General features: G+C 37.8%; 2 protein-coding genes across 2 annotated transcripts in view; one reads left to right on the top strand and one right to left on the bottom strand.

Annotated features, from left to right (window-relative positions):
- cfap70 (cilia and flagella associated protein 70) overlaps positions 1-13658 on the bottom strand; it is a 25030-nt gene extending 11372 nt beyond the window's left edge. The window contains exons 1-14 of the mRNA XM_081370382.1: positions 13518-13658; positions 12751-12931; positions 7593-7691; positions 7429-7493; positions 7160-7339; positions 6078-6260; positions 5900-5994; positions 5708-5810; positions 5469-5603; positions 3554-3703; positions 1727-1801; positions 1539-1630; positions 1382-1442; positions 50-244 (exon numbers count right to left, since the gene is read on the bottom strand). Coding sequence (XP_081226508.1) covers positions 50-244; positions 1382-1442; positions 1539-1630; positions 1727-1801; positions 3554-3703; positions 5469-5603; positions 5708-5810; positions 5900-5994; positions 6078-6260; positions 7160-7339; positions 7429-7493; positions 7593-7691; positions 12751-12931; positions 13518-13586 — 1683 coding nt within the window. The 5' untranslated portion in view covers positions 13587-13658. The remainder of the gene's footprint in view (positions 1-49; positions 245-1381; positions 1443-1538; positions 1631-1726; positions 1802-3553; positions 3704-5468; positions 5604-5707; positions 5811-5899; positions 5995-6077; positions 6261-7159; positions 7340-7428; positions 7494-7592; positions 7692-12750; positions 12932-13517) is intronic.
- On the top strand, positions 13626-23277 carry tedc2 (tubulin epsilon and delta complex 2). The gene is made up of 10 exons (XM_081370357.1): positions 13626-13885; positions 14216-14325; positions 15366-15427; positions 15524-15977; positions 16949-17002; positions 17679-17757; positions 19768-19876; positions 20086-20184; positions 21904-22091; positions 22422-23277. Exons 2-10 carry the CDS (start codon positions 14225-14227, stop codon positions 22560-22562), a joined length of 1287 nt encoding a protein of 428 aa, XP_081226483.1. The 5' UTR covers positions 13626-13885; positions 14216-14224; the 3' UTR covers positions 22563-23277.

Genomic DNA, 23277 nt, shown 5'->3' with positions numbered 1-23277 from the left:
ATAAATGGAGTAAATTAAAAATGACACATTTAACAAGATTCAAATTCACCTTCATCTGTTCCTTGAAGGCAAAGTATTTCCCAGAGCAGTTGAGTTCTCCGAGCAGCTGGGTTTTGCGCTGTTCCTGCAGGACGGGGTCCAGAGGTTTCCCTCCAGGCACAAACGCGCTCCCGAACAGCTGCTGGTACTGATCCAACACCTGGGCGGCCACACTCGCTATCTGAGACTGGTATTCCTGTACTGCCTGATAATTTCATGCACATTTATTATTAATCATATGATTTATTAGCTATTTGGATGACTCTTATGAAAAATTGGTCATACTTCACAGCCAAAATCTTAATAAAAAATATATTTACGTCAGTAGGTGCAAATGACTGTCTTTATGAGCGAGCCACTGATTCATTCATTCAACAGATTCGTTCAAAAGCACAGGAACAGGCACTGAATCTAATGATTCACTCAAACACGCTGATTCGTTCAGGAAGAAAACAGGTGAGTTTGACATAAAGCAGCGCTGCACATACTGATCGGTGTATGACATTAAAGAGAGAGCTGACGGCTCCGTCGCAGTACCTTGATGACATACACTGATTGGTCTATGCCACGTCAAGTCAAACACACCTAAAAATAACTGTTTGAATGAGCGAGTCACTGAATCACTCAACCAATTCGTTCAAATACCGATTCACTGATTTATTCTTACATATTCAGAACAGCAGCACAACAGCAAGTGCTTTATTGTTTATTATTACATGGCTTGGTTGAATGTAGAATGCGGTGTGTTATTTCTTGATAACAGACCGCTGCGAAGTATAACACACCGTTGCCATGAAAAACAGAGCGTTGCTATGGACGCATGATTCTAACCGTAGAGAAGGAATGGACTATTTTCTTTAGCGGAAGCAATACAATCGTTTTTTAAATCAATAAAGTCCTTTTTTCAATATTTTGTGTCAAATTATTGATTTATTTGTTAGATAGCCGTGTAATAAGCGGGATAATGTAGAGCGAGGCGTTTGTTATAGCGAATACAACCCCTTCAGGCTGATTCAAGACCCCTCCGCTTCGTGTCAGGGTCCTTGATCAGCCTGTCGGGGTTGTATTCGTTATAACAACCGCCTCGCTCTACATTATCCCTTACATAATGCAACTCATAAATTTGAATGCAGGGGACAAAGTGCTTGATTGTCATGAAAATATTGTTACAGTGAAAATTATTCCTTTCTGAAATATGACCCAGGCATTTCATAGCAAGTTTCAGCCATTCTCTTTTGCCATGATAGTGTTAACTGTTAGGCTATAGACAAATGATTTCCCATAGATCTGACTGTGAGAGGAAAATATCTGACAGAAATAGTGAGAAAATGTTGTTTTTTACTCTTTCTGCTCCTGCTGGCCGTCGAGGCAGAGGAGGTCTGGGAGGAACCAACTCCTTCACACTGTATCAGACAGAATCAATTAATCTGAAGCACTCTCTAAAAACACTTTGAAGACAAAACAAGGCTTTGAATTTGAAAGAAGCTCTTTCCTATTACCGTTTGGCCAGCTCCTCCGGCGGTCTCTTGGGAACCAGCGGCTTTTCCATAGAAATTTCAATAATGATGTACGATCTTGAATCGGTATACATCTGAGACAATAAAAAAGGGAAGATCACACCTTACCAAGACTGTATATTTCATATCTGACTGCTTCATTTTGATGCATACGTGACGGATGAACTGACCTGTCCCTCCGTGTTCACCGGTTGCTCCAGTCCAGTCACACTTTCAGACTGAGCAGATTTTCCCTGGGAATCTGGCTATAGAAAGAAGAAATCATTATTCTTTCCTAAGTAGTCCCATTACTTACTATCTAAACTTATTTGAAAAGTGTTGTATTAAAATAAACATTAAACGGCATTCAAAAACTATTTCACTTGCGCAATGTGATGTACACTTCTGTTTAAAAGACTGGGGTCAGTATTTTTTATTTATTTATTTATTTTTATTTTTTAATGAAATTAATATGTTTATCCAGCAAGGAATACTGATTATCAATCATAAATTGATCACAAGTGACAGTAAAGACATTTTTAATATTACAAAAGATTTCTATTTAAAATAAATGTTGCTTTTTTCTATTTGTCAAAGAATCCTGAACAAAAAAATGTATTGTATGTATCACAAAAATATTAAGCATCACAACTGTTTTCAACATTAATACAAAGTATTTCTTGAGCATTAACTCAACATATCAGAATGATTTCTGAAGGATCATGTGACACTGAAGACTGGAGTAACGATGCTGAAAATTCAGCTTTGATCACAGAAACAAATTACATTTTAAAATATATTCAAATATAAAACAAAAATTGTAATTATATTTCAAAATATTATTGATTTTACTGTATTTTTGATCAAATAAATGCAGCCTTGGTAAGCAGAAGAGACTTTCAAAAATATAAAAAAAATCTTACCAACCCAAACCTTTGAACATTAGTGTAATTCATAGTGACTGCGGTGGATATTCAGTGAGGTGAAAAAACAGAAGGGCGGACCAATTGAGATTTATTTAATATCTCAATTGTTTATCTCAATATCTCAACAGAGATTCTCAAATCTCAATTCTCATTAGAGAAAAAACTACAGCAATCTCAGCGTCTCAAACCATGCTCAGATTTGCCAAGTTAGCAAAGTCAATCAAAAGTCTGAGATCTCCATACAAACTCAAGCATTTCCCATCAAATTCTCTCAAGATCAAATAACATATTCATTTAATAACTCTAAAGTCATTTCGTTGTCTCAGTTGTCTCTCCATCGACATTTTAATAGTTAGTTAAACGAAACTCATGAGAGATCTGGATTAAACATCATTGAGCCGTGAAAGACATTATTTGTGTATCGCGCAGCTGCGGCATCAGATGCTCGGTTGGTGTGTGTTCCTCGCCTCTCTCCGTCTGCTGAAGAGCCACGGGGCGTCAGAGAGCAAAGAAGCAAAGGAGATGATTCACCACAATCTGCTGCTATTACAGCTAATAGGTTTGGGAAGCGTGCCTCGGCCACAGATCCGGATTTAATTAGGGGGGGTATCAAAAACGAGCCCCAATGCCGTACGGAGAGGGGAAGAGATGGCATCTGCTCCAAACGACTCTATGACGTCTCGTTTGGGTGAAACGTATGCTTTGTGTGCGTGACATTTGAAAGCAGCTGTGACTTTGAGGAACTTTGTACTGCTCTGAAGTCGCTTTTCATAGCTCATTAGTGACTTAATGTTGTGTTCTGTCAAGTATCATCTTTGTCTCAGATGTTTCTCCTACAATTTCTCAGGAGAAATCAAAATAAACTCAAATATTTTTAGTTATAGTATTGAGCTATAAATGAATGTGGATAGCAGCTTAGTCTACTTAATTATGGAGAATTTGATGAGAAACATTTGAGCTCGTATTGAAATCTCTGACGTTTCATTGAGATATTTTGGTATCTGAGCAGACTTTTGTTTGAGGCAGTGGAATTTCAAACACCTAAAGAAGAATGTATTGATATACTAATAAGATCAGATTTTTTTTCTGTACCTTCTTGGGAACCTCTTTGTTTCCTCTCTGGTTGTCTAAGGTTTTACTCTGAAACGCCCTTAAGGATTCGACGGAGGAATTGTTTCGAGTTCGGCCCGGTGCCGGCGGTGCTCTGTTGAGCTCCTTCAGAACGCTGTAGGTCCTCTGAGTCTGGAACAGCACATAAAACAAGATTCACTGTCAAAGAATCAATCTTAAATAATTATGCACTTCGTATTTTTTGTATGTTTCGCTAGCTGATTCAAAAGTGGTCATGGACTTTATAATGGCATCTGTTGATTTGGACACAGCATCACAAGCTTTTTGTTGACCATTTAAAAGTATTGGTCAAAAGCACAGTTAATGTTTGGGTGTAAAACTTATATGAATCTAAAACTAGTTTAATGCAACTTTAAGCACCATCCCTGACTTAAAATGATACAGGAGATATCAGCTTCATCACTGCAAAACATGATTGTCTTACTCAGTATTTTTGTCTTGTTTTCCATTACAAATATCTAAACATTTTTAAATCAAGATGCATTTACATAATAAGCAAAATTACTTAAGACATTAAAGTCACCCTGTGGTGAAATCAAGTTTTTAATGTTGTTTATTTGTCTGCGTGGTGTTTTTAATATTCTTTAAGACAAACCATGTGTAAATTCATAAGTCAACACCATTGCTGAGTATTTTCTCCTAAAAAAACACGGTTTGAAATCGCTGGTGTTTCTGACGTCACAAACTACCTTGTAACCAATCAGATCAACAAGTGATCGTCAACGAGTGGCTCTCTGAGCTGTGCTGCGTTCCAGTCCACTTTTAGACACGCACTTGCGAACTTCCCTAAGCACTTCCCCTCGGGGGAATCCCTGCCGCCATTTTGAAGTGCGTTCCACTTCGTGAAGTGGACGAGGGAAGTTTATATGGACAGACCCTCGTTCCCTCGATTTTGACCGAGGGAGCGAGTCTGCTTCAAATGTACACTTCAGGCACCTATATGTCCCACAATGCAACACGATTGTGACGTCACCGCATATATCGTCTAATCACCACCACACAGACAACTCTATGATATATTAATTATAATTTTTTTAAATTTAAAACAACCCAAACACACCTATAAACATTTGGATGCTGCATTAAACAAATTCTTAAAGGGAAAAAAATGTAAATAATAAATCAACTCCACAGCTGATTCCAAGTGATCAAGGGTTAGGACGTTCCAGTTCAGCCCATTGCAGTTTCCGCCAGTAGTGGGCACTCATGTAACGAAAGCAATGACGTACATCCGAGTGAACGAGACGAAGGGAAGTTAGCAAGTGAAGGGCATGACAATTTTGGACTGGAACGCAGCCCTGGAGTGAGTGAGTGGAGGCGGGGCTCATTTGCATATTCATAGAACTGTGTATAATAAATGAGGCAAGGGTGTAGAAACACATTCAAGCTATTTTAAGGCATGAAGACATTTTTTCAAGGAAAAAAAGCTTAAATTTGTACTTTTGGTGATCAAAGATTAGTTTTAAGGGATAAAATGATTAACTACAGGGGGGCTTTAAGTTTTGTTTTTTGAAAAACTGAGTTTCTGCTTAAAACAAACAAGAAAAATAAACTGGTTTCCCCTTGGAATATAGTTGATTTTTCTTAGCCTATTGGCAGAAGTTTTTTCTTGGTTTAATCAAAAGCTTACTTAATTTTGATCTTTTTTTAAAATTTCATTTTTATTGTCAAATGTTCTCTGTGTTTGTCCCTGGACTTTTGTTACACTTCCTGTTTCTGCCATCTTCGTAGTACTTTTGTAGTTTTTCATGTTGATTTTTGTTGATGAAAAAAGTCATTTTGCTTTAAGTCATATTTTTGGTGTCAGACTATGTCATTTCTGATCTTGGTTTGATGCATGATTGATTTCATGTGCATATGACTTGTATTCACTCGCCTTATTCAGTAGATCAGACTCATAAAACGGGTAGACTCTGTACACCCCGTGTATTCGCCGTACTCCAGGGTACAACAACGGCACCAGATCCACGTAAACCACTCCATGAAATGATACGTGTGTCTCTTCCTCCCCCTACAGCACACACAGGCAAAATTGTTTTCATCAATAAGTTATTTCTGTCTTGTTTTGGGTTTTGAGGGCCATCTTGAGATGTAAAAGTTCAGGACGTTTCTCACCAGCTTGTCTCTGGCTGTTCTCCCACCTTTGGTTGGAACCATCTGATTGGCTTTCATGATCTCAACAGGCCACAGTCTGCATTCTGCAATACTGCGGGACAGACTAAAAAAAGCAGAAGCCATCATTGGAGAACGTGACAAATAATGGGAAAATAAATTCGAGTGCATTAATTAAAAGAGGTGTTTACTCACCAGGCCACGCCTCCTGCATCGATAAAGCAACGACGTGCCGTATCCCAGCTCACCCTATTCTTGTTACACTCCGCGTTCTCTCTGAAATCCTTGTCCTACAACCCACACACAAATCAATGTGGTGACATGCTCCATTTTCATTTCACATCCATCACTGTCCATTAATGGCTCAGATCACCTCTATCTCAGTAAGGTCTCCGTGATCCGTGTCTGTGGGTTCTGAGTCAATATAAAGGCCCTGAATGACCTCGGCTCCTGGTGTGAGAAGAGGCCCTAAGGGCCATTTTTTGGGTCTTGGCACTGGCTCCTGCGCACCGCCCATTTTTAAGATGCCATTGGAGAACAACAACACTTGCTCTTTCTGAAAAACAGTTGATAATGTCAGACTTTTTATTTGTAGGTGAACTATTTCTTTGAAAATAAAAATATCTTACATATATTTAACCCTCTGGTGGTCATTTTAGGCCGAGAAAATTTCACATTTTGAATTTTTTAAATGTTTTACTTCACTGGAATGGTACAAAACTTGGTGGCGTTTGTGGCACTTGCTACATAAACAGAACTTAAACACTGAATTAATTAAAAGTAATATTAAATACATTTGAATTATTTTATATTTAAAAATAAACGGTGCATAATTTAGAGGTGAATATTGTCTAGTACCATGAAACTCCTTCAAAATACAAAAAAAAGAAAAGAAAAAATATTAGTGAAACAAAATATAGTACATCCATTTCATAAAAAAAAAAAATTACCTACGCTTTATCCTCATCCTTTTCACCAAAAATGTGTTTTAGGCAGACAGATCAGTACAGTACAAAAAACATAAAAAAAAATGTAGGATGTTGGAAAATAACAATGTCTTTTCTGTTAACCAAATGCTATTTAATCTTCCCTTTCGCTTCAATGCAACTGAACAAGCGTGCCATTATTTGTTGCGTAGTGACGGGCATGTTCAAGTAAGCCAAATATGCACTGTTTCAGCGCAATACACAGTTTTAATTATATATCATAATGACTAACGAGTTGAGTATTTGCCCTAAATCTGAGCAGATTTGGCTTACAAAAACTTCCCCAGCAAAGTGAGTAAACACAATAAGTAACACGCCAAATCGGCTAGTGATTTGACAGCGTTACCCGCCACAGTTGATGTTACCAGTTGAGAATACCAGAGGCTTAAAGTGTCTTGCTTCTTGGATGCTTTGGAGAATCAAATACTGACGAATCACTTGAAATGCCAAACAAACTCTTGTTTCTCACCGTGGCTGAGGAGGGAATCTGCAGGGCAGCTACATAGCTGGATGGAGGAGTGGAGGCCGGATTCCAGACCTCAGGAACCGAATACATCGTCTCAACGGTGACCATCAGCACATTAGAGTCAGAGCGCTGGTCATCGGAGAGCAACGGCTCCGGAACGCTTACTGTCACATCTAGTGTGGACTGTACATGCAAACACACACAAGATATAAAACATGTATTTAGAAACATACTAAAATGACTAGTTAGTGGTGTAAAAATGACTTTCTTACTTTAACGCCGTCCTCATGCACAGCAACATCATGAAGAAGCACAGTGGATGAGAAGCTACACTGACCTAGAATAAAAACAGCACCGCCTCAAATCTCAAGAATATGGGAATCCATGAAAAATGGTATAAAATGTGACAAGTTTGAATAAAATGAACTGGTTTAACCTCGTAGCAGTGGGAGAAGGTCCACAACGGCTTGTCCTAGTACAGAGGTTTTCTCCTCTTTTTGTTTTTTCTCTTTTGGTAAGGTCTCGAGCACCGTCACTGAGGGCACACATACATTTCTGCTTACATTTAACCACGACTGCTTTAACTCATGAAATTTAGTATAAATAGGTTTAAATGCCGACGCTGACAGTCGCCACAGATTACAGTCATCACTTCTCAGACATGCCAAGACTCGATAAACACGTTTTAACATGACCAACGGATGCCGACAGGCAGTGTTGTGGGTAACGCATTACAAGTAACGTGAAAAAATCACTTTTTTCAAGTAAGTAGCAAAGTAATGCATTACTTATATATTTAAAACAAAATCTCCTCTCCTGTCCCCATGTTGAGAGAAATCGGGAGTAAGAGGCAGAGGCGTTGTGTGTGAACATGAATATTGTAGTTTTAGACTAAATGTGAGCAGGCATTTCCTCATTTTGCACAAAAACAGATTGAGTATTCCTCAAAATGAATAACAACAGTGAAATAAACACTCAGAATATTAAACAAACCTGCAATAATAAAATATGTGTTTGTTAAATATGTTGAATAACACAAATATACTTTATGTATTTAATCTCACTTTATTAACCAGTGTCTTTGCTGTTGAACTTCAATGATCCAATTCAACCATAACAATGAGCAAAAAGATAAACATCACATTTTTGTTTCCTTTTTTACTTTTATTGCTGAAATATGAGTGTTGAACTTTCTTCTCCTGTCTTAATTCTTCTGCGATTCAGAATGGCAACACAGCTGAAAGGTTTGTTTGAGCGGCGCCCTCTACTGGACAGGAGTGAATTTGCATTTCCATCGTAGTACCCCAGAGTGCAGTCTGGACAATGGGGCGGGGCGACACTTTTAGGCGGGGTGACACGTGTCGCTCCGCCCACACCCGATTTTATTGGCTTATAATACCGCAATCTTATTGGTGTAGACGATTCAGGTCTGAGCATGCGCATTCCTTTAAGTGCGATTTTATGAATGATTTGGCCGTATTAAATAAATATGAAATGCTAACTTTAATCGTAGGCTATATCTTGTCGGTTTACCCTGGTAATTTTAGTTAAGATCTATTGGCTAATGTTTTATTGTACTTAAGAAACAGAATGGATGAAGTTATTGTTTAAAAACGAACGCAGGCCTACTTCAGGGAGATGTTTTACAAACTCGGGATTTTACGCAAAGGATGATAATTCACTGTAAGAATGTAAAAGCAGCTGATTTTAATTTTTAAAGCACGACCGTTTTTTGTTGTTATTTTTTTAACGAGATGTTGTCCAATGCGTGCATTATTTGGTAGGCTACAACAAAGTGCAAATCAAATGTTTAATGACAAACTCACGTTTCTTTGTTAATAAAATGAGGGCATGTTGGTCCTGTAAATCCCTATATGTTATAGTTTTAAAGATTCATGTTTTCTATAAGTGTCAACCGTAGGCTACTTCGACTATCTGTTACTGTGACATCAGGCCATTGGGTTTTGTGCGTTGGCTAATAGAATTAAAACCGTGTAGGCCTAGTGCTGAAATGTGAAAATAAATAAATAAATATGTATTTACTAAAACAGATTTATTATATCGATCTGGGCTTGTATAGTATTTGGTAGGCTAGCGGTCCGTGTAACGCTTCACAATTCAGTTTTCAGACCATACAATGCAAATGCAAAAATGAAAAATTGAAACCAGACATTAATTTTTCTTGTTTTTCCAGTTACATTATCAATGGATATTTGCCTTTTTCTCCCCTTTTTCAATTTTACTTTTGCTAAATTGTGACTTCAGAATCAAACATTCGAATAAATGAAATCTAACCGATTTTCTATTTTTCCATTTTTCGTCTTGTAATTTGTGCCGTGGGCGGTACCATTAGCACGGGGGTGTGGCCGTGGACTAACTTTACTATCATTTCATTGATGTAACTGCTTTATTTACACTGCATGCACGTTTGAGGAGAAGTTTAAAAGACGGAACACAGGACAACATTTTTCACCCAAAGTGCCATCATTTTTATTATTAATAGTCTGTGCTAAATTATAAGGCAGTCTCGGACCGGCCATCGTGAGCAGCCAGGAAAAGTGAAATCCCAGTGGCCTGGGTATGATTTGGCACATTGCCCTTGTTTGTATTTACCTATCCATTTTTACTTTATTTTATTAATATATAGCTATCCTTGTTGTTGTTCATTTTACATGGTAGGCCTACAGTAGCCTAGGCAGCCACAACCATGAGATCCCAGACAGTTCATTTTCAGTGCAGCAGAACGGGGGTGGTTCGCGAGATCCTTCACGGGAATCTAGAATAACGATAAAAGTTATAGCCTACTAAGCAAAAATATAGAAAAAAATAACCATACCCCCCCCCCCCCCCTCTCGTTTGTAGGCTAATACAATATTTAATGTCTATAGTACTGATTCATTATCGAATGGCGAATTTAATGTGCTCGAATAAATAAATAAAAAACAAGCTGGGCAATGTGCCAAACGTAGCAAGATATTTCTGTTTATTTATTGAAAATAAATAAATATTATTGCTCTTGATTTGCAGCATAGTTAGCTATAGCCTATCGCCTCATATCCCAGCAAACTGCTTCTATTGTAATGAAAGTTCTACAACTGTGCTAGATTTAAGGGCATTTTACGGGAACGAGAAGCACAGAAACTCGAAGCGGATGCCGTGGTAACGAACAATGCCCGCTATAGTGAAAACATCTGCATCTTTATTGTATTGTAGGCTATTACAAACGAGAGCTAAAAACCTAACAAAAAAAAAAAAAAGAAAAAAAAAGAAGCTTTTTTCCTATATTTTCGCTTGGTAGTATTTTTATTAATAAGGTCAATACAAACAGGTAGGGCAATGTGCCAAATCATATCAAGGCCACCGGGATTTCACTTTTCCCGGCTGCTCCCGATGGCCGGTCCGAGACTGCCTTATAATTTAGCACACGTAGACTATTAGCCTAATAATAAAAGTTATGGCACTTTGGGTGAAAAATATTGTCCTGTGTTCCGTCTTTTAAACTTCTCCTCAAACGTGCATGCAGTGTAAATAAAGCAGTTACATCAATGAAATGTTGGTAGTTAGTCCACGGCCACACCCCTGTGCTAATGGTACCGCCCACGGCGCAAATTACAAGACGAAAAATGGAAAAATAGAAAATCGGTTAGATTTCATTTATTCAAATGTTTGTTTCTGAAGTCACAATTTAGCAAAAGTAAAATTCAAAAAAGGGGAGAAAAAGGCGAATATCCATTGATAATGTAACTGGAAAACCAACAAAAAAGAATGTCTGGTTTCAATTTTTCATTTTTGCATTTGCATTGTATGGTCTGAAAACTGAATTGTGAAGCGTTACACGGACCGCTAGCCTATTATTGTCTTATTTTTCACTGTGGTTTTGCTTTAAAATAAAATAAAACACACTTTCGGATTTATCCTTTTGTTTTACTGAAATACAGTGAATTATCATCATTTGTGTAAAATCCCAAGTTTGTATTCACTGATCCTAATGGAAAAACGAAAAACGCATTTACGAATGATTTGAAATTCCGGAGCCCTGCATGACATGCGGAAAAATATTGTCTATTAGCCTATAGAAATTATCTCTCCTTTGAAATCCTATATGCCAGTAATTTCATGCTGTCATGATCATTGCTCACTAAAAGTGGCACTGATCTGCAGGGTAAATTAATAAATATAGGCTATTTAGGCTAAATCTCAAACAGTAATTTATCAGCAACATATTTCGTGATATTGCCTAGCCCTAAAGCTGCTCAATATTAGCCTAAAGCTTACAATATTGTTTTTTTTTGTAAAGCTGTTTGAGACGATGTGAATTGAGCGCTATACGAATACATTTTGACAGTACTTTATCTAACTTGATTCGTAAATTCAGCAAAATATTATCCAATTGATCATTAGGCTACTGAAATAGGAAATCCCCATGGTTATCATCACTTAATATTTCTGTAGTATGGCCAAACAGCGTCGTAGATCATTCATAAACTCCTACCATTGACTCGTACATAAAGGAATGCGCATGCTCATGCCTCAAGCGTCTACGCCAATTAGATTGCTGTATTATAAGCCAATAAAATCAGGTGTGGGCGGAGCGACACGTGTCGCCCCGCCTAAAAGTGTCGCCCCGCCCCATCGTCCAGACTGCACTCTGGGGTTACTCTTTCCATCAGCCTGAGGCTTTATCATTTCACTTTCGGTGTGAAAGATCTTTTACGTTTGCCATTTGTTTTTGTAAAATAAACAAGCAATCCCAGCCCAGATTAGAAAAAGTGACGCAAATGTAACGTAACTCATTACTTTCCATAAAAAGTAACTTAGTAATGCAAATAGTTACTTTTTAGGGAGGAACGCAATATCATAATGCATTCCTTTTAAAAGTAACTTTTCCCAACACTGCCGAAAGTAACAAACTGATCTGACAAAACACGATGAAGTACCTGTTGCACGTCACACGTAGGCTCACTATTGGCCGACGCTGGTCATGTGTGTGATGCGTGTGACGTACAACACAGAAGCGCTGCGCAGTTATACTACGTGAACTAACTCGAGGTCCAGAGAGAAGGAAATGAATAGTGGAATAAAGTCATTATTTTTGTTGTTTTTTTGCGCACAAAAAGTATTCTCGTCGCTTTATAAACTTAAGATTGAGCCACTGTAGTCACTTGGACTATATTAACGATGTCTTTAATAACTTTTCTGGGCCAGCAAGGCCTTAGAAGCCTATGGAGGAGTGATCCAGCTCTCAGATTTAATCAAAAATATCTTAATTTGTGTTCCGAAGATGAACGAAAGTCTTACGGGGTTGGAACAACATGAGGGTGAGTAATAACTGACAGAATTTTCATTTTTGGGTGAACTAACCCTTTAAATTATTATAATAATTTTTTTAGAAAACGAGACTTAATATCTTGAGTAATTTTGCTTCTCAGGGAAATGTATCTTGATTCAAGAATACCTAGATATTTATTGGAAAACAAGACAAAAATATTGAGTAGGAAAATATTTTTTTTTTTGCAGTGTGTGGTGGGGCTGCGAGAAAGAGCTAAAAGAGCAAAAACTACAAACAAATCGTTGTGTGAATGTTCAATACTCACGTATGACAGGTTTATGTGCCACGTCATCCAGTGTATGTGCTACTTCTGAACATTCAAAACTACAGGTGAAGTTGTACACCACATCTTTGTCTACAGCAATGTCCAGTTTTTGTGAGTGTCCCAGCACAGATCCATTGAACTCCACCCGAACAAAACTGAGACAAGAATCAGTACTGCCTCTCTGAAATAATCACAAATGAACATGCTTATTACAGTAAACCTTATAACAACCTCTCACAAAGAATTTATCACAGTAGTGCCAAAATACCACACTACTGCTATTTTTCCTACTGTAAAATCATTATAGATCAATATGGGATCTCATTAAAACAGTGCAAGAGGCTCTCAGAATCTCTCTGTATTTTTGTTTATTTATTTATTCGATTTTTTTTTCTTTTTCAAGTCAGTGGTGGCTAGTGCCATGTTTTTTTTTTTATCATATTTAATTTCCACCGTTTTATTGTTGCAACAGTGGTCGTGACGTAAGGGGAGACCGGGGCTAGTTGTCACACTATTTACAGCAGTGAATATTTCTCAGGGTAGGTTTATTTGAAAGTCAGTTTCTTCTCTAATGTAAGACAGTTTGAACTAACGTTAGGTGTTTAAACCACATAGCAAGAGAGAACAAGAATGTAATACCCTACAGTAAGTGACATAAGCTAGCCGTTCCTCGTGTGACAACTAACCCCGGTTAAAGTTTCCACGGTTTTGCACAATCATTTTAAGGCTTTTATTTAAGTGATTGTAACATGATTTTAGTGACTTACCAAATTATTTCCAGAGAGAACAGTGATCTGCACTGGAACGGCTCTCGCAAACTCTCTGTTATTCTCCATGTTGACAAACTAAACGAGTTTCTCTCTCCTCAACACGACTGTTGCTCAGCGCTCACTTGTTTCCACAGAAACGACGCTTCGTGTCAGTCTCGCGATATTTGAGACGAGCGGGCGCTTGTGAGAAGTCGTGCAGAGCTCGGAAGTTTGACGGAGAATTTTCTTTGTTTGTCTGACATTATGTTGACAGTCTGAGTTATATACGATTGATTTAAATCCCTCGACGAGCTGAAGGTACACAAATGATGGATAAAGGAAAGTGAAAGCTGTGTTTTTAGACACCAACGTGCGCTTCCGGGCGGGTAACTTGAATCATGATGATAAGAGTCTTGAATATTCACATCACATATTGACCAAATGTATAGGTTTACTGATTGAATGTACTTAAGTACGCACTCTTTAGTACGCAACGTGCATTATTGATGCCTGAACTTAATGAACTTAGTGTCATCTGAAATATTTGTGCATGTGTAAATGTATAACTGTAGCATCTAACGTTATAACTTGCATGCTTGCATACATATTCATTTGAACCTAAAATCTTTTTGTTTAAAAACATTGTCACACATATATTGTCTCCTATATACACAGTACAGTTGCTCTAGGCTTACAGTTCTTGTGTATTTTCTCAGATATTGAGCATGTCTCTTCATGCTGTTGAAGAAGCTGTCAAGATGTGCAAAGCTGAAGAATCAAGACTCACTGAAAACATCAGGCAGTGCAAGGAGATATTGCGCTCAATGTAAGGTATTTAAAGGGATAGTTCACCAAAAAAAAAGAAAATTCTGTCATCATTTACTCATCCTCATGTTGTTCCAAACCTGTATGAATTTCTTTCTTCTGTTGATCACAAAAGAATATGTTTTAAATAATGTTTGTAACCGAACAGTTGATGGACCCCATTGACTTTGGACCCCATTGACTACAGGTTTGGAACAACTTGATGTTGAGTAAATGATGACAGAATTTTGGGTGAACTGTCCCTTTAACTGGTGCTTCTTGTTGTTATGGCATAGGGAACCAAGGGGCTAAAGGCACACCTTAAGAAAAATGTGCTTTTCACTTCTCCCGTAGTGTGTGATTGCAGAAAAATATAAATGTATGAGATGGTGAGGAGGGCCTTTCGGGAAAAGATTCCCGAAAGCATTGAAGGAGATCCCATAATCATTTTATATAGATTTACGTTAGTAACTATAAATTATATTTTATTATGTGAAATGATTAATATCATATTTTTTTAATATGATGGTTTGGTGGACACCCAACTTAATCTATGATTTTTACCATCTGAATCTAACCATGTCATGTCAACAAATGGAAAAGTCAGCCAACTCTTTATTATCATGTTAATTATTGTTCCTTTTACCCCAAATACCATACTTTCACATATTCTTCCGTTATTGAAAAACTGTTGCTTTAATTAGCTTGAACAAACCTGAAACTCATTAACCATTCCTTTGTCTTCAAATATATTCAATAATTTTAGAGATTCTCATTTGCTCCTTAAATCTACAACATTTTTAAAAACATCAAATATTAGATTAAATTAGCGCAGAATCAACTTTGCGCTTCTGCGTTGTTCACGTCAAGGATCAGACAAATTTCCACGTGCATCTTGAAAAGCAGATGTTTTGGAAAGTGCTTTTTTTTGTGCCATCTGGTGGTTTAGACGAAAATAAAAATCAAAGGCGACTTTTACCCCGGTGCGCCTTTAACCCCAATATACCCTACCTGTCTTGAAATAGAGGGTGTAAAAAGTTCAATTATGTCATATTTGTGCAGGAGAACACGCGTGACAGAAGCCAGTGAACTGGAAACTGCCACAGCCATCGCTACTAAAGATGGTCAGAGGAAAATCATTTATTTATCTGTCTTTATTTGTCATATAATCCCATGTTATATATTACGCAATATATCTTTGTCTCTGCTTTCTAAAACAGATATTCCAGCTGAAGAAAAAACAGAAATTGAATTGTTGGAGCAGGTTTTAAAAAAAGCACTGAAAATCCGCAGCACATCTGAGGCTCATAAAGAACTTCACTCTGACAGCAAACGAAGAAAACAGCCCAATGAGAGCAAAACAAATGTTACTGTTAAAGAAGAAGATAAAAGGAAACCAATGAAATCTTTCCCCCCTTCAGAGACGAGCAAAAAGCCCAGTCATCCCATAGGAGCATCCAGGGTGAATGTGACCCACGGGGCCGTTCTGCTTCGGAAGGGACCAAATGGTCATCCAGTGTTCAAAGGAAGGCCATCATTCCCGAAGAGCGCTCCAGTGATCCCAGCATCCCAGCAGAAGATGTGTGTCAAAGCCACAAATGCTGAAGAGTCTTCCCCATCAGTGTCCTGCCAAGATGGGAAGTTCACAACAGGAAATATGCAGAATGCACAATGGTATGTATGTGATCAGATATTCATCTTTGTTGCGGCCAAATATGAAATATATCTTTAATCGAATATGTACACTACCTTTCAAAAGTTTGGGGTCAGTATGAATGAAATTAAGAAATTATTACTTTTATTCAGAAAGGACGCATTAAATTTATCAAAAGTGACAGAATAGACAGTTATAATGTTACAAAAGATTTCTATTTTTAAAAACGTTCTATTCATCAAAGAATCCTGAAATGTATCAGTTTCCACTATTAAGAAGCTAACTGTTTTCAACATTGATAATAATCAAAAATGTTTCTTGAGCATCAAATCATCATATTAGAATGATTTCTGAAGGATCATGCGACACTGACGACTGGAGTAATGATGCTGAAAATTCAGCTTTGATCACAGGAATCAATTACATTTTCCTATATATTCAAATAGAAAACATATGATAAAAATTTTAGTAATATTTCACATTATTACTGTTTTTACTGTATTTTTCATCAAATAAATGCAGTCTTGGTGAGCAGAAGCGACTTCTTTCAAAAACTTTAAAATCCTACCTACCCCAAAAGTCAAGTCAAGTCAAGTCAAGTTTATTTATATAGCGCTTTTCACAACACAGGTTGTATCAAAGCAGCTTCACAGTAATAAATTAGAACAATACATCAATGTTTGTTTCTAGTGGAACGTCTACGTTCGGTAATGCTGATCAATAGTATCGTTGATTGATTAATTCAATTAAATATCCCCAAATATCCCCAACTGAGCAAGCCAAAGGCAACAGTGGCAAGGAACCGAAAAACTCCATCAGGTGACCTAATGGAGAAAAAAAAAAACCTTGGGAGAACCCGGGCTCAGTCGGGGGCCAGTTCTCCTCTGGCGAGAGTTTGAATGGTATTGTATATGTAGGCTATTATATAATATATATATAAAATATTTGTTCCATCAAATGTAGCTTTAATGGCTTGTCTTTGTTGCTGTAGGATATCGTCTCCTTTGTTACCAGTCTGGCGAGCACAAAGAACAAAACAGATCCGGTCAGTCTAATATTGTCTTTTAAATATTTTGGGTTCAATACAAGCTAAGCACTATCAGCAGTATTTGTGGCATAATATTGATTTGAATGACTCATTTTTTTTAAACCATACCACAGTACAATGGAAGTAAACAGAGCAATGCAGTAAACCTTAACATAATGTTGTGAAAGTAAAGCAACAAGACTTAAGCATTAGACATGTTAACATGAGACTAGTGTAAGAAAAATCTCTTGCTAACCTTGTCTGTGAAACATCATATAATATGAAGATTTAAAGCAGGTAAATCTTGTACATTTCACACAATACACACAAAGAGAACTGATCCTTTTACACAGTGAAACATCCGAACACATAAATATCATCAGTGAGTGACTAATAACTGCATATAACAGTAGTTATAGAGCCAAATTATAATTTAGAAAGCATCATAATAACTCAAGTAACACATTTTTAAGAAGTGCTTCATGTAAACACCTTGCTCCTTTGACTTCCATTGCACATGCATTACTTTAACCAAGATTTTTCCTTAAAAAAGATTTACTTGAAGTCAACCCAGAATATTTCTTTATATCAAATGATAATAAATGAATATATGCAAAATATTAAATCACAATTATTATTGTGGGGGAAAAAAAAAGTTTTTTTTTTAAGTGTGAGACTGTGAGTGTTCTTTCAGATTGTGGAAAAAAGTGTTAACCCAGCAATCAAAGCCAGAACCAGAGAGAACTCAGTTTACGGAGAGACTGCGGGCAACTGTATCCTTCAGATCAATCCTGTCACTTCTGACCTGTTGCATATGATCAGACATTATCAATGCATCCATGCAATCATCGTGTCTCCTGTTGGTGGGTTTTAATCCTGATCTAGGACTAAACTGCACACTATAGAGTGGTGCAGGGATGACGTGTTTTTGTAGGCCACCCTGGTTCCCTAAAAAAAAACAATAGGATTTTTCCATTGGCTTTTGGATTGTTGCAGAAAATAAGCTCTGTGATCAACAAAACTCTGTTTCTTACATGTTTTGTTCAATGTGAAAATCTTCACAAATGAACACAACTTTTATGAATTTTTGAAGTGTAAATAAAGTCGGTAGAAGTCAAAAGCTAAACGCTATAAACGAACTACACCACGGTCGCATGACTTCAACGTCACATCATTGTCTTTCAGTCTTTGCTTAAAAACATTTTCACTGAAAGTTCGAGTCATAATAGTTTGCAAGAGCGCAATTATAAACACAACGAGGCTGTGAAAGCAAACAATGCATGTATATACAGTATATCATCTGTATGGCGTAGGACCATAAAATGTTCATCCAATCATTGCATTCGGACTGAATGCAATGTTTGGACAAACATTTTATGAAGCTTTGAGGGATAACCTACTTGCCTGTCAACGTATGTATTTCCATACCTCCGCGCACCTGCTCGCGCAGACATCACACGTCATCAGTGCGTTTCATGCTATGCAGAGTTAGACAGACGTCAGTCACAGACAGGCTTGGGAGGGTTACTTTAAAAATGTATTCCGTTACAGTTACAAATTACTTCCTAAAAAAAGTATTCATGCGATTAAAAGCGATATAGTATAAAAGTATAAAAGCGATTTTACCCGCAGGCAGCATCGTTTCTACTAGCAGCAGTGATTCAATCTGCGTCTGAGGAGATTGTAGAAAGCTGTTATTTGCGCATGCACCAGCGCGTGGCACACGTGAGTCATTACTGGCAACAGAACCAGGAACTACTGTATAATCAAGCAGCGCTTAAATAGTGTTATTATGCCAAAATACTTATTTATTTAGTTTTAAATTAAACCATTGTAATCCTGAAAGTGTTCCCCCTTTTTTCAAAATGTAACTATAATCTGATTACTACGTTTTTTGACGTAACTGTAACGGATTACAGTTACTGGATTTTTGTATCCTGATTACATAACGCCGTTACATGTATTCCGTCACTCCCCAACCCTGGTCACAGAGCAGCGCAACCGAAACAGCAGCCTTCTTTTACAGTTCCTCCTGAACCAAAATAATGAGCTCATGTTGCGGGACATTGCACTCTGAGCTGTTCATGTGACTCGAATTATGCATTTCATTGTCAACACTATCAATCCTGAAATGAATCTGCAGCAGTCAGGTGGTACAAGTAAGAGCTCTGTAAGTTGTTTATGTTCATTATTATTTTAATGTAATGTGCTTTGAGACATGAGGTTAGTTTAACGGCGTCTCTTATGACGCTTTTGTTTGCTCCCTATTGTAGGCGTTCGTGTGTTTTGAAGGAGGTGTGTCTTTGTAGAAGCTCTGAAGGCATGCTTTCAAAGCTAGCTGCTCCGAAAATTGCCTACCCTACCTTTAATGTCTCCGACAACCTCTGTAGTCCCATTTAGCCACTTGTTAGCAACCGCCTTTTACAAGACAAGTAAAAAAAAAATCACAGGAGGGTGAAAATATGTTGAACACACCACAGACCTTTTTTCAAGCATTTAACCAAAAACACATTCAAAAATCCCATTGACTTCGGGACAATGGAACCGGAAGTTTCTGTTTCTGGGTTTTGGCCTAGAAAAATACGTCATCCCTTCACCACTCTTTTCTACTTGCTATTTGTTCAAAAGGCCTCGTCAGGATAGATGGCATATTTAATTCGACCATTTAAAAATGAAGCTTTGAGGGATTAACGTAAAACTCTGTCATCTTTTTCTCTCCCTTTCTTCTGTTATGGTCAAATATGATGTTGTTGTTGTGTGTTCTTGACCTGCTGCTGTATCAGTTTCCATCCGAATGGCCTTCCAGATGTCCTGCTGATAACACGGCAGAGCTGGACGTGCTTTCACAGCGTTGTCTTGACCTGACGCACTGCTTCACACACTCAGACTCAGGTAGGGCAGAAAGATGGAGGGCTGCAGGAAGACAGACGTGTGTGGGAGGAAGAAGGGGGCTGAGAAATGAGCATCTGGACAATAAGAATCTGTCCAAGGAAAACACTGTCATCTAGTCTTTATTCCTCTGAGTCACAGGATGTTTCACAGGCGGGCAGCTCATTTGGAGTAGATAGAGATCAAGAGAAATGTGTTTGTGTGTGTCACAGGGACGTCGCATGAGAGAGAATATGAGTCCTTGCGGATGCTGGAGGGTTTGGAGAGAATGGCGGCAGATCTTCTTACATGTGCTGATCAGCAGAAGAAAGGTACTTCACAATCTCTCTCCAGTTGCCCAAGCTTTTTGTGTCATTTTCAGGTCAGGGTTCATGAGCAGAGTTTGTTTCTTGTGTTGTTACTCATTTGTAAGACACGTTGAATAAAAGCCCCTGCTTAATTGATAATGTCAATTTACAAAATAAATGTAAAATATTTAATTTTACGGCTCAGGGAAAAGATACAGTTCATTTAACGCACGCTGACCTTTTGTGACAACATGCCCCTATAATGCATCATAAGGTAAACTGTCACAAATGTTGGCTATTTAATGGCCAAAATAGTGTTAAACAATTATGAAGAACAAAACAATTCATGAAACAGCAAAAGGTGACATACAGAAATATGAAACCATTGTTTTTACCAACTGAAACTACAATTAATAAAATATTTCTGATAAAATTTGTTAGAATTTTGAATATTTATTGGAATATTTGAACTATATGTATTTATTTTTATTTTCTTATTAATATAAATTATAATGTTGATATTAAATTATAATGAATTATTATATTAAACTATTTGTAAATGTTTTAATTATAATATTATTTATTTAATTATTTTATTTGGCACATGCAAAAACTTGACCCTACTTGACATTTATGAACAATTCTTCAAATCATAGAAGACGTTAAGTTGACTCTTGATTGAATATGTCAGTGTGTTTTTATTGTTTTTTTTGTAAACAATAAAACAGACAGATATTACAAAATATGGTTATATTGTAATTTTACTTAAGTGTAAACACACATTTTAATTTAAGAACATTCTGGCGTTTAAAACCAACATACAAAACCAGTGCTAGAGAAACCAGACGTTTGTGTAATTGTAGTTTTTTGTGACAACTAGCCCCGGTCTACTTTATATGCAAAGAAGCACACGAGACAGGACTAGCAAACTTCATCCATCTTCGTTTCTCTTTTCATTTCTGTTCTAACACACATTACGTCATTACATAACAATGTACATTTCTTCTCATGAACACAACAGTGTTCACATGGTATTTGCAGTGATCAAAAACTTTCTTTAAAGTCGAAGCTCCCATTCCCTTTCTCAATGTTGTTAGCTGTTATCTTTTTTCTCATGAAGTTTGAAGTGCTCCCTCTGGATTTAACGGGCAACACATCAACAAGCCTCACACATGGTTCATCATTTTGAAACTTTATCAGCCACAACCCCATAGAAATCCCCCAACTCTGAAGGGATCCATGTACCAGAGTTCCCATGTTCTTGCTTCTTTGGAAAGCAATTAATGTAATGTCGACGCTTGCTCATTTTCAATGTTTTGCCCTTTCTCAATGTTGTTAGCTCTTATCTTTTTTCTCATGAAGTTTGAAGTGCTCCCTCTGGATTTAACGGGTAACCCATCAACAAGCCTCACACATGGTTTATCATTTTGAAAATTCATCAGCCACAACCCATTAGAAATCCCCCAACTCTGAAGGGATCCATGTACCAGAGTTCCCATGTTCTCGCTTCTTGGGAAAGCAATTAATGTAATGTTGACGCTTGCTCATTTTCAATGTTTTACCTTATACCAATTGCATTTGGCATCATTAGAATGTTATTAAGAAATGATATTATCACAGGTTTTTGCTGTTCAGTTGTGAATTCAGTTCACTATCCCGTTCACACAGCTTGATCTGGATTATATGGGTTGATAACCTGGACGTAGATCTAAATCCAGTGCAAAACTGCCTTGTGTTTCTCAGACTGGGAGAGGTGGGATAAGAGGAGCTCTGGAGCTTTGTGTCCCATCCGGAGGAGAGGTGAATGGGGTGACTCCGATCGTTCCTGTCTGCCGCCCATCCTGTCCTACACCAGTGAGACTGAACTCAGAGAGCTGGAACGCCGAAGGCTCAGAGTAGAACAACTTCAGCAGGACATTCGTCTTCAGAAGGTTTCAAATCATTTTGATATCTCGCCTTCTTATATTCAAGAGAGACCCTTTTTCTTCATTTGGCCGAAAAAAGGTGTCTTATAAGGCATCGTATTGTTAAATATCGACACTATTGTTTTCTGTAGAGCTGCTTTATATCTGAATTGAACTCATTTCATAATAATTGATGAACTTTACACGGTTATTGAACTGAATCAACGTTGAACTGATTTCAGCTGAATAACATTGTCTTTTTAGAGCCTCTTTACAGCAGAACTGATTGTTTGTCACTGTAAAGCTGCTTTGAAACAAACCTGTCTTGTACTAAGCACGTGTTTTCTCTGTTTTTAGGCGACGTCCGATAACCTTGTGTCTTTCTGGGATGCTCGTTCCGGTGTCGAGCGACCCAGTGCCGTGGCTCTGCGTGGTCTCTACTCGCTTCTGGCGGAGGGAGGCGTTCAGTTCCCGTCACTGGTTTTGGATTCGGAGTGAGATTGAGCAAAAACAAGATTGTATTTCAGGGTTAGTTCACTGAATTCTACAAAGCACAGCTGGAAAGTATTCCACACAAAACCGTTCTCCAGATCTCTTATTCTGAGAGAAACTGCTTGCGTTTCAGCGTGTTCGCTGTTGTGCGTTTGCCTCGGATGTCAAACAAAGTGCTTTTTGTAATCAGTCACATGACTGGAGACGTGATGAGCGAGTGCAGCTGCTGTTAAGAAACACGAATAAAGCTTCCAGCTGAAGGCTCTCATGATCCATGAGTCAGGATTTCATGTCATACTCCTCCATCCCGCATATATTATCGTCTATCACTGTGCGGCAGAAGTTTATTTGGCTCTCTGAGGAGTTCTTCCTGTTTGAATTCATTACTGTGAGCCTTAACGTGCCAAACCACCGGCATGTTTTGAACACTAATACCGTGCGTTCTCGTGAGGCCTGTGGTGTTGTGTTTTGCCAGCAGAGGGTGATGTGTCCTGAATGCTGTCCTGAACGTCTTCCAGAGCCTTTATTGACAGCATCTGTGGCATGACGTCTGTTAGGGCTGAAAGTAATTTAGACTCATCCCTCAGTTTATAAAAGAAAACAATGATTGTGGAGGAACATTTTGCAGGTAATGCACTTATAATGGATGTCTAGACATTCCCGAGCCCCATCGTCCATTCAAAAATGTGTGTTTTTCGATCTATAAAGTGTCTAAATCACC

The sequence above is a fragment of the Scardinius erythrophthalmus genome (assembly GCF_964197995.2).
Source record: "Scardinius erythrophthalmus genome assembly, chromosome: 1".
NCBI classification, from domain to species: Eukaryota; Metazoa; Chordata; class Actinopteri; order Cypriniformes; family Leuciscidae; genus Scardinius; species Scardinius erythrophthalmus.
The sequence above is the reverse complement of the archived record's forward strand: the minus strand, read 5'-3'. Positions and strand labels throughout refer to the sequence as shown.